Raw genomic sequence first — 11,856 nt, 5'->3', positions numbered from 1 at the left:
ACTTGGAGTACTTACGGTTGTGGGGCTGCTCTGCTCTCCTCTGTTAGAGTGTCTTTCACCTCTGCCCTCTCTCAGTCTTCCTCACCATACTGTGCCTGTGGAGGGAGTACAGAGGCTCATCAGGTGCTTAAGCCATGCAGGCCCCCTGCATGGCTCCAGCTCTCGGGAACAGGGAAGCCAGTGACACAGGAGTGTCACAGCTGCATGCATCACTGCTTCCAATATAGAAACTGATCCACCTCCTTGCAAGCAAACCCCTGTGCTTCACCGCCAAGGTCTAGGACCTGCGTTATGTCAGTGTCCCCGGGAGTTGCTTTCCTCTCTGTGCTCAGGTGGAAGAAAGGGGACTCCCGTGCAGGAATATAGTCTGGGTAGAGGTACTGAAGAACAGATGAAACGCCTGCAACTCATTGTAGTTACCGTTCATATTTTCATCTTGACCCTAATGCTCTGTAGCACTAGTATATGTGAGGAGTCTGACCCACCTGGCCCCATCAAGGGACCTTGAACCAGTTAAGGTTTGTGCCTGGTCTCTGATGCTCACTGACACGCGCAATTGTGACTGATGCGTCTTTGGCCCCTTTGGTGGCCAAGAGCAAGCGTTGGCAGCCCATGGCCGTTTCCAGCCCTGCCATCACGGCCATACTCGGCGCAACCCCAGATCCAGGACCATGCACCAGCCCAGGGAGCTGCTTTGCTCGCTTGGCTGTAACAGGATCCCAAGCTGGAGGGAAGAGCTGAAAAGGGTGGGCCTGCCAAAGGGTCCCTGGGGCTTACGATGGTGTGGCCAGAGCAGAAACAACCACCCCACCCGACCCCTGCAACACCTCCTCCTCTGTGAATGGGACAGATGGATAGCCCCCTTGCTCCCCGCGTTCCCCCTCTGTTCTCCCTCCCAGAGGTCACCTTCAGCAGAGCGGCAGCGTGACCCCAGGACCAGAGGCATGGGCAGGGGCGGAGCGTCACGCTGAGCCCCGTAACGCCTGGCAGCCCCCTCCAGCTGCTCAGCACAGGCTGAGCCCAGCGTGGAGGCTGCAGCTGGGGAAGCGAGGCAGTCCCGGCTGGCCGGCAGTGCTGTGCCCCTGGAGAAGGTGAGAGGCTTGGTTCGATCGGGGAGGGAGAGTGGGAAGAGGAGTTTCAGCCCTGGCTGGGTGAAGGAGACCAGACAGGCACGTAAAAGGGCACCCACCCCTCACAGACCGGTTTTGGGGACTCCGGCGTCGCGTGTCGGCACAACGTGGAGTGCATCCATTTCTCGCACCTGGTTGATGGCGAGCACATTGGGTGGTTCTGCCCCAGAAGGTTGCTGGGTGCCCTGCTGTGCCTGGTGGGATAGTGCCGCTGTACCGGCTGATTGATCGGGAGAAGGGTGTGATGTGGCTTGGTCCGTGCGAGACTCCTGACGGTTTCTGCCTGAGGAGGCTGCGGCGCGGAGGTTGTGCTATCCTGCTTGCTGGGGAGAGGCTTACGGGGCTCTCTCCTCTGGGGAGGCTGCGAGGTGTAAGGGGACGGCCATGCAGTTCTCCGCAGCGAGGTTAAGCTCTAGCCTGCTGAGCAGTTTTAGAAAAAAGCTCATAAATCTATCAGACATAAGGCCAGAAACAACCACTGCAATGATCTGTTCTGATCCCTTGCCTGTGTTAAACGTGGTTTGCACTAGAGTGGACCTTCTAGGGGAAAAAAGCACCATTCTTGAGTTAAAAGTTCCAGAGATGGAAGGATATTCTGCCATACTGTTTGATGAGATCTCTAGGGGTAAACATCCTTCTTCACAAAATCTGCACTGCAACCGAGGTCTGAAATTGTCTCATTTTAGCAATTGTTTTTATTATAATGCTTTCACTTAATTTGGAGAGCGTCTTTAGTGAAATTCTAGTACCCACAAAGGTACATACAGCTGGTAGAGTCACTTCTTTGCTTTCTGTTGATAAGCTAAAAAGACTGCTGGAAGTTTCCCCTGTAATTGTCAGCCCTGTTGTCATTCACATGGTTCTTTTCTGGTCCTTTTTCCCTCAAACTTAGGACATCAGCACGAGCTTGCTGAACTGTGGTCGCACTGATACCGTTAAAAATATAGAAAACATCCCATAGCTAATTCTGTTGACCCAGCAGCTGGCTTCCAGAACAGTTCGGGAAATTTGCCCAAGAGAAACCAGGCTTTCATATCAGTATATGTTTAACATTCCAAAAATCATCATAAAAAAGTAGATAAAGAAGAATGCAAAGTAGAGCCAATGGAAGGAATGCATTTCTAATAAAAATACAAAATTCACTGGTGCATGATAGTCTCAATTCTAGGGCAGAAGTCATTAGCAGGTGGCCAGCTCCTCAGAAATACAGCTTTCCTAACTCAGCTTATTTTCAGAGATTAAATTTCGACTGTCTCAGGGCTTCTGTGTGTACGAACCTCTGGAGAAACTAGAATTCACTGTAAGAGGTACATCATCTCAGATCTCTTCTTTTGTTATAATCTGTCTTAGTCTGTATAAAGCTGAATGGCTATACCTATTTTTTTGTTTACAGTGAAGCCTATTTTCTTAACTCAGCATCTAGAAAATTCTGGTTTCTCACTGCTGATGGTTCCTGCATCTGATGCTTTCTGGGCATTCTCTTTAGCAGAGTGAATGCAAAAGTGGAATCTGCAACATCAGTAACCCTTGTACTGTTCTTCTCTTAGACTTGAATCTGTATTGTTAAGATGTGTATCTGTATCACAGTAGATTATTTCTAGTGCAATTCTGTCTCATCCTACATATTAAGGACTGCAAAGGAAGTAAGGCTATACTGGATCTACGTTTCTGGGTTTACACAGCGCCCATTTTATCTACAAAGCAGCGTGAAGAACTTGGATTTGTTCAATGAATATGACATTTTATTCTTTTTTCTATTACTCCATGCCAGATGAAAGGCCTGCCTTTTTTCGCCATTTGAAACACTTTTGTATGTGTGTATGTGCACGCACTAGTTTTGTCAAGTGACGTATTATCTACCAAAAGCCATTTTGTCTCACGTGCAAACATTTTCTGAATTATTTCAGTGCTTTCTTCTAGACCATTGACAAAACCACATGTATTATAACGGAGTCAGGAATTAACAAAATTAATTTTGTAGGGTGATGACACCAATAAAATTACTTCCACTGTACAGGACTTATTTTTAAATCCACTAAAAATGTGTGGCATATTGATTTTGACCAATGCTAAGATGAAATTGTACAGACAGCTTGCAGAGAACGATCGGTGAATGGGACGTTGCTGGCAGGCACTGTACGAAACACTATTGGGCTGAGAACTGCTCCAAACTCCCACCAACGATTTAGAGGTTGATGGGAAACTCCTGCTGTTAGAGTCCTTCACAGGCCCTAGACAGAAATTCATGCAGTGGTTTGATAACAAGAGACACCAAGTGATCTGAATTACTTGATACACTAAGTCCATTTTAGCAAAACGTGCTTTATTAAAGGCAGTGTAAAAGTATTCAGGTATAAACAAGACAGGGAACACCCAGAAAGGGACGTGGAGAGGAAGTGGAGTTTTTCCCAAAAAAACCCCAGTAATTTGGAAAAACTCTGGAGTTACATATATAAGGTAATGCAGCTTCTCAGTGTGCGGTTCCTGCAAAAAGACGCCTTGGAGCCACAGCATGAGGCAGAGGATTGTTACAGCTAAATGTGTCACAGGACACATTCCCCAAGGAGCAGTTGGTGTTTTAACACGGGGGGCAGAAAAAATGATGAGGTTTCAGAAAAGACCCGTAAAATGAATCTGGGAGCTGGACAAAAGGCCTTGGCTTGACAATTGCACAGAAGGTGGTTCAAAGGTGTTTAACCAATAAGAAGAATTAGACGTGTCCTAATCAGAATGCATGGAGATGTTTATTCAAAATTCAAAATGTGACTACAATTTCTGGAAGCATCCTGTCTGTTTGTAAGCTACAACTGATGTGGGCACTAGAGAAGCACACTGTGCCAGACAGTTTGTGAAGCTAAGTGTTGGTTAAACACGTAGCCCGAGTTTCAGGCTGTACCCTACTGGTTTTACTCCGTCTAAGCAGTTTAAAATATGTTCTCATAGGCTGTGGTCATACCTCTGACCACAGTGCATATTAACCCTGCAAGACTGAGGAGAAATATATCAGGCACTAAAAAACTCTTTTTCGTAGTTGAGAAACTTCAGCAGCAGGTTAGATAAATTCTGATTAGGATATCATATAAATATGTAACATTGGCTTTTATAGTTGACCAACGTTTGTCTTTGGATCAAGCCTGCATGGCTTTTTGTAAAAGGTGCCCCAAATGTTGTTGGTTGTTTGGTTTGGGTTAAGGCTCTGTAGAAGGTCAGACATGACCTTACATGCTGTATGCTCAAGGTCATTTTTAATGGAGCATCTTTGACATGAGGAGAGGCTGAGACAGCTGAAAATCTTCAGCTTGGAAAAGAGAAGGCTCAGATGGGATCTTATTGGTGTATATAAATACCTGATGAGAGGGAATGAAGAAAAGGGAGCCAGACTCTTCTCAGCAGTGCTCGTTGACAGGATGAGGCCATGTGCACAAATTGAAACACAAGGAATTCCATATAAGCACAAGAAAACACTTTTTTGTTTTCTTTTTACTGTGAGAGCGATCAAACAGTGTGATAGGTTGTCCAGAAATGTGGTCGAATCTCCACCTGAGGAGATATTAAACACCTGACTAGACACTTTCCTAGATATCCTGCTTCAGCTGCCGCTGCTTGAGCAGGAAAATTGGATTAGATAATCTCAAGAAGTCCCTTCCAGCCTAAACACCTCTGTGACTTTGTCATCATAGCACCATCCACCATCTCTGTTATACACTGTCTTTTGGCTCTTGACATGTATGCAGTACTTTTCTGGACCAAATATATCAATCATTTTGGTTGAAGAACCAGAACAACGTTGCCTAGATGAAGACAGTGTATCTCCATAGGCTAGCTCCTCCTCAGTTCCTCGGGAAGTTAGAAAGCATCTCCTGATGGTGGAAAGGATGTGAATTTCTTGCTATTGTAATTAGAGACTCTTTCAGGGAATTAGGGTTTCTCACACATTGACAGCCTGGAAACAGGACCTCTAGCAGGGATCAAGCACAAGAAGAATAGTGGAGGAAAGAACAGTTTCGAAAAGGACCCTGCCTGCTACCTTCATTACAGCACAGCCAGATGGTGAGTGCACCTTGGCCGGAGCCCTGGTGGTCTCCCCCCAAGTTGCCACCCTGCAAAGGGCAAATGGCACTTCTGGAAGGTAACAGAGGTAGGCGCAGAGCACCCAGGCATGCTCTACTCAGTAGTGACCCAAATTTGGCCCTCACTTGGCTTACTAGCTAATGGCAGTGGCATCTCAGAGAAACACCTGACAACTTTGGCTATTTCCTGAGGTATGGACCGTGCCCTGCAATCAGTTTCCTCGAGGGCAGCATGGATCAAAGCCTGTAAACTGTTCTGGAGTGACTGCAGCTGGGGCTTCCTTCATATGGAGCCCTGGTCAGACCCACAGGATTGTCACTGTCCCTGAAGACATTCCACCCATATCCTCTGGCTGATCTGTTTTTCCAAGCTGCCTATTTCACTTTGATGTTCTACTCTGTCCACAGACAATCTGCCCCCTCACCCTGTGCCAGTGAGGCCATGCATGGAAGTATGGATCCTTGACACCTATATTGCAGTTCGGTTGAAATGTGGAGTGGAAGGACACAAGAGGTTTTTTTGTGGGTTTTTTTTTATTGCAAAAGCTTATGGACTGAAATGTTTTGACTCCCAAAGCTGGAGTGAGAACGAAGAATATACAGAGAAGCATATCCTTGCATTCACAAAGGCAAGTTTTCACACAGTAAATAGCAGAGAAGTAATGAATCTTATAAAAAATGGAATAGACAAATCATATAATAAATAAATCAATATAAATAAGAACAGATTAATGAATAGATATATGAAAATTATATTGAATAATGCATTAAGTAGATGCAGCGAGAAGATTCTAACCTTTGGGTTAGATAGTACTAACAGGTGGCAAGCCTACAAGAGAAGAAATTTTATCTAACTCCAGTTTGAGAAATTAAGTTATCTGAGAAGATCGTGAATGATTTGCTGACAAGAACTTGTGTATGATCATGAATTTGATATAGGAGAAACACTGTCTTACGGAAGAGATCTTTTGATATTTTTTTTTCACAAATGTAAATCAAAAGTGTTCTGCACAAGGCAAGCAGACATCTCTCCTGTTACTCCACTGCCTATTTAGTGTGGCTTTAGCCTATTCAGTTTCAAGGGGACATCTATGTCTTTCAAGGGTCTATTACATTTTAAGCTTTTTCTCTATATTCCTAGCAAGGACTGTTTAAAAGGCTTTTTTAGCTATTTGTTTCAACACCTAAACATGGCAACACCAGTTGGGAAATGTCAGTGGCAGAGTGGGTCTGTTTGTGGGTCCTGCGATGCCCTTGCTGTGTGGAATTTCACAAGCTCTGCTGGCTGGGCAGCAAACAGGAGGTCATCAAAGCAAAATCTCTAAAATACTTTCCAGACTGTCTTTCCCTCTGAGTTTCTCCCCAGGCTTCCTTTCATCCCCTCCCATGCACGCTCTTGTTCATTGTTGAACTCCCTACGGGCTGTGCTAACTTTGCCTGCTGCTGGCTCTCACAGGGCAAATTACTTTGCACTTCTGAACTGGATAAGATTTAGCAATGCAGTCTAGGAGAGAAGGGAAGGGAAAAGAAGGTAAACTCTCCCACAAGTAGTCCCAGTCTCCTGTACAAATCCAGCTTTTTTGTAGTTTTCTCAGGTTTAAATAATTCTGTTGCTAAATCACTTGATTCTTGAGAATGACCAGATTTAGCAGCAGTGAGGGCTTGAAGCTGAAGAAACTGTAATAAGCTCTGGTCACAGATGCAGCAGTGTGAAAACTAAGGGAAAAGGCTTTATTATTTCTGCTCCCACTCATATTCCCAGGATGCCATCTTCCTTTTTAGCAACTTTAGTCCTATTCCCTCCCCTTTTTAGCAACTAATAGTCCTATTCCCTCCCTCAAAAGGCATCACGTGAGTCAGCATGTTTCATGGGAAGAGATCCTGAGTTTGCAGGTGCAGGGGTGAGCCACTGGTTTCACACCAGAGCTCTGTCTCACTGCACACTGTTGAAGAAGCATACAAGAATGCTGCAACCCTCAGGCTCTTGGGCTGCATCCCGGGCTGCATTAGGCACAGTGTTGCCAGCAGGTCGAGGGAGGTGATCCTTCCTCTCTCCTCAGCACTAGCAAGGCCACATTGGAGTAGTGGGTCCAGCCTGTGGAGATGATTAAGATACTGGAGCATCTCTCATACGAGGAGAGGCAACAAGAACTGGGACTTGTTTAGTCTTAAGAGGAGAAGGCTTGAGGGGATCATCTCACTGATGTGTATAAATACCTGTAAGAAAGACACAGCCAGAGTCTTCTTAGTGATATTGAGTGAAGGACAAGAGGCAGAGGGCCTGAAACACAGAATTTCAATTTAAGCATAAGAAAAAACTTTATTTACCATAAAGGTGATCAAACACTGGAAAAAGTTGCCCAGAGCAGTTGTGGAGTCTCTATCTTTGGAGATAACTCATGGACTGGACATAGTCCTGAGCAACCTGCTCTAGTTAACCTTCCTCTGAGCTGGAGGTTGCACTCGGTGATCTCCAGAGGTACCTTCTGACTTCAAACATCCTATCACCCTGGTTCTGTGACTAAAGAACAGGTCCAAAGCCAGGAGGGGCTTCCAGACCTGGGGTGCCTGTGTTCAGGGAGGTAGTTAGGGGGAGACTGCTGCCATAGGTGCCTTAAAATGCTGCCTGGTAGCTGGTGGCAGCGGGGGTTGTGTTGGAAAAGCATTTCTCTGAAATGGGTCTGAAGCATCTGGCTGTTGCTCAAAATGCCATTGATGTCCGAGCTTCCTTTCTGTCTAAGTTTCTTGGCTGCACAGATGAGTGACTTTGGGTCAGAAGTGTCAGCAGACATGTGAGGAACTGAGCTCCCTTTGGCTTGCTCAGAGCACACTGCCTCTGACTAGCAATCCCTTTTTTGTCGTGGGCTAGCTGTGCCTCTACCTAAGGGGCAAGTCTGTCTGTGCTGCTACCTCAAGAGTTTTCTTCAATAAGCAGCAGGGGTGGGTTTCTGAGTAGAGAGACACAGTCCTGCTGCAGTAGGCTAAGGAGAACAAGAGGACTGGGTCACGCTTGACAATCTGGGCCTCTGTTAATGTTTCGCTCATTGCCTAACATCTTGGAGATTAGAATAAGAGGAGGCTGAGAAGGCCAACCTTTAGTACAGCTGACACAGAAAGGTGATCCAGGTCTTTGAAATGAGAGGCTCCAGGGACTGCAATTAGAGCGAGTCACAGAATCACAGGATCACAGAATCACAGAATGTTTGGGGTTGGAAGGGACCTCTGTGGGTCATCTAGTCCAACCCCCCTGCCGAAGCAGGGTCACCTACAGCAGGCTGCACAGGGCCGCGTCCAGGCGGGTTTTGAATATCTCCAGAGAAGGAGACTCCACAACCTCCCTGGGCAGCCTGTGCCAGTGCTCTGTCACCCTCAGAGGGAAGAAGTTCTTCCTCATGTTCAGCTGGAACTTCCTCTGCTTCAGTTTGTGCCCGTTGCCCCTTGTCCTGTCGCTGGGCACCACTGAAAAGAGTCTGGCCCCATCCTCCTGACACCCACCCTTCAGATATTTGTAAGCACTTATAAGGTCCCCTCGCAGCCTTCTCTTCTTCAGGCTAAACAAGCCCAGTTCCCTCAGCCTTTTCTCATAGGAGAGATGCTCCAGTCCCCTCTTCATCCTTGCAGCCCTCCACTGGACTCAAGCATCTGTCCAGAGGCCAGAGACGATTAGAGGGCTGAAGGAGGTTTCATTCAATACAGGGACATCTTATATGATGAGGGGCTTTGCCCAGAGGTGTACTGTATAAAAGCACAAGCTCACAGCTGCGACACTGCTCAGGCTCCAAGTGGCAGAAATATCCTCTGCCATAGCATGGTTTGCATGACGTGCCCCATCTGGTTTTCTGTGTCCATATTGTGATGTTCCTGACCCGGGCTGTGGTGTTTCTGCAGTGCTCAGCAATGGCTGAGAGCTCAGCTGCAGCTGCGGCAGCGGCAGGGACAGCAGCACCAACTGTACTAGATGAGCTCCTGGAGATCACAGCTCAGAGCCTGGTGCGCACCGAGGTGGCCGAGCACTATGAAGTTATTCGGGAGCTGGGCAGGGGCAAGTATGGCCACGTGATGCTCGTGACCCACAGGCAGAGAGGTAAGGAACTGGCTGCGCTCCGTGAGCTCCTGTGCCTTGCCTCCTCTCCACTCACGAGGATGCTGGGTGGGCTGGTGGCTCCTTGGGGCCAGGCACCAGGCACAGTGGGGGGTCCCCAGGGAGACCGGCAGGACAGGGACCTCCCCAGCCAGTGACCATCCCATTGCACCCAGACAGGGAGCAGGTGATGCCTGGGGGCAGGCTGTAACATCAGACAAGGTCGTAGTGATGAGGAAGGTCCAAGGTCAAGCCGAGAAGTCAATGCACAAGTCAGGATCAACAGGGTTCATGGCTAGGCACCAGCATGGATATGCTGTAGTTGGAAACCAGCACTTCCCCGAGAACTCAGGCAGGGACTGAAGCCCCAGGCCTGAGCTTAAATGGTGTCCTAAGACCCACGGGCAGAGGGTGTGAGTAGAGGTCCTAGGTGGGGCTGGCCAAGGCCATTAAATCCCGTGAGTGCCTACAAGGTCCTGATGCTACTCTTCCCCAGTAGTCCTGGCTCAGACTGATGGGCCCATGTAGCCTGAATTTCCAATGCTCTGCCCAGTGCTCCTGTGCGTGCACTGACTGGCTCGAAACTCGCAACAGCGGCAGCTCCTGCTCCCATATCTGGTGCCTGCAGGATACATCCACCGAGAGCTTCAGGCCAGGGACCTCCCTGGGGCTGTGAGTGTCCGGAGCCATGGCTGCTTAGTGCCGTCTCTGCCTGGCCTTGGTGCGACCAGCTTTCCGGGGAGTCTAACCCAGTCTCCCCATCCCCAGGAACTCCTATGGCTCTCAAGCTGCTACCCAAAGCCAGCACCAAGCTGCACACCTTCCTGTACGAGTACTGCGTGGCGCTCTCCCTCGCCACCCACCCTGCCATCGTCGGCATGTTTGGCATTGCCATCGAGTCCAGCCAGTACTATGGCTTCCTCTGTGAACCAGCACTGCACAAAGACCTCATCTCGATCATCAAGCCCAGGGTGAGCACTGCTGCAAGGCCACGGGGACCGTGGGCTGGCTGGTTGGAGGGAGGGAGACACAGGCAACGGGCCATGGGTCTCTCTGGGGTCTCGGCGCCGAAGCAGCTTCAGGCGTGCCAGACCAGAAACGCCAAGGTCTGGCGCAGCGCGGCACGGGCGGGTGAGAGCCCAGCCGTCAGGGCTGCCGGCGCTTGCCCCACCGCCTGCCTCTCTCTCCCCGCGCAGGACGGGATCCCCGAGCCAGCCGCCAAGCACTGCGCCACGCAGCTCGTCAGCGCGCTGGAGTTCATCCACAGCCGAGGGCTCGTGTACCGCGACGTCAAGCCTGAGAACGTGCTGCTTTTCGACCCCGAGTGCCGGCGCATCAAGCTGACCGACTTTGGGCTCACGCGGCCCAGGGGCACCAAGCTCAAGCTGGTGGCCGGGGTGATCCCCTACACCGCCCCTGAGCTGAGCAACACCGCCGACGCCCAGGGCGTGCCCATCGACACCAGCCTGGACGCCTGGGCCTTCGGGGTGCTGCTTTTCTGCCTGCTGACTGGCTACTTCCCCTGGGAGCAGAGCCTGCCAGATGACCCTTTCTTTGAGGACTTCATGCTGTGGCAGGAGACGGGCCTGGAGGAGGACCTGCCCCGCCACTGGAAGCGCCTGACGGCCGAGGCCGCCCTGATGCTGCGCAGCCTGCTGGCCCTGGACCCCGCCCAGCGCGGCCCCGTCAGCGGGGCGCTGCGCTACGTCGATTGCCCTTGGCGGCTGGAGGACGGGCGCAGCGAGGGGGCTGCGGCGAAGCCCTCCAGCCTGGCCCCCATGGCGGGAGGGAAGGCGGGTCTCACCCTGCAAGGGCCTTCGGGGTCTGGGGCACCATGGTGGCCTGGGCGGGAGAGGCCACGGTGACCCAGAAAGCAACTTCTCTGCAGCGCTGTCCCTGCTGCCACGGAGCCAGGCACCTTCCCAGCTGACGGTCCTCACCCCATGGCCCAGTGCTGCCCAGTGCCACCTCCTCCTGATTCCTTGGGCCTTGAAAACATCTCCTTTCTCTTGGAAATGACTCTCCGCGCATGAAGCGCCCACTCGCTTCCCGGTCACAACGACTCCAGGATGTTTTCTAGGGGCTGCAGCACCTGCCTTGTCTTGAAATAGAACAAAATATGCACTTTTGTGTTTCTGTATGTGGCTCTTTTTCCCTCGTAATAAAATGCCTTTGGGGGCCCGCTTGCTGTGGGAGAGCAGGGGGACGACAGAGCCTGCGGCCATCTCAGGATGACCTGTGCAAGGCAGTGGCTACCCCTGGATGCTGCCTGGGCCTCCACCAGGACTGCTGAAGGGTGGCTTCAGGCCAGCTGGGTGGACATGCTGGGGAGGCCCCAGCATGTGGCAGTGGATGGTAGCTGGGGACTGATGATGGTGTTGAGAAGGTGGTGGGAGTCATGGAGGTGGGGTGCTGGAGAAAGCCACAGGGAATCACATGTTATAACATGCCCACTGCCACGGATTTCTTCCCGTTTCCTTGTGTTCAGGACCAGGTGACAGACGGGCTCCTCTGCGCAAAGGGTTGTTAGCAGCAGGAGTCTCAACATCAGTTAGCATGAGTGTCCCCCTCTAGT

The 11,856-nt window shown here is 50.2% G+C and overlaps 1 protein-coding gene across 1 annotated transcript; it reads left to right on the top strand.

Annotated features, from left to right (window-relative positions):
* The first annotated feature begins 1,024 nt into the window (after positions 1 to 1,024).
* LOC104335535 (serine/threonine-protein kinase SBK2) lies at positions 1,025 to 11,397 on the top strand. Its single transcript, XM_009941272.2, has 4 exons — positions 1,025 to 1,091; positions 9,089 to 9,284; positions 10,050 to 10,252; positions 10,478 to 11,397. The coding sequence occupies exons 2-4, from the start codon at positions 9,098 to 9,100 to the stop codon at positions 11,144 to 11,146; spliced, it is 1,059 nt and encodes a 352-aa protein (XP_009939574.2). The 5' UTR covers positions 1,025 to 1,091; positions 9,089 to 9,097; the 3' UTR covers positions 11,147 to 11,397.
* The last annotated feature ends 459 nt before the right edge of the window (positions 11,398 to 11,856 follow it).

The sequence above is a fragment of the Opisthocomus hoazin genome, chromosome 3, assembly GCF_030867145.1.
Source record: "Opisthocomus hoazin isolate bOpiHoa1 chromosome 3, bOpiHoa1.hap1, whole genome shotgun sequence".
Lineage (NCBI taxonomy): Eukaryota > Metazoa > Chordata > Aves > Opisthocomiformes > Opisthocomidae > Opisthocomus > Opisthocomus hoazin.
Note: the sequence above shows the minus strand (reverse complement) of the source record. Positions and strands in the feature narration are given on the sequence as shown.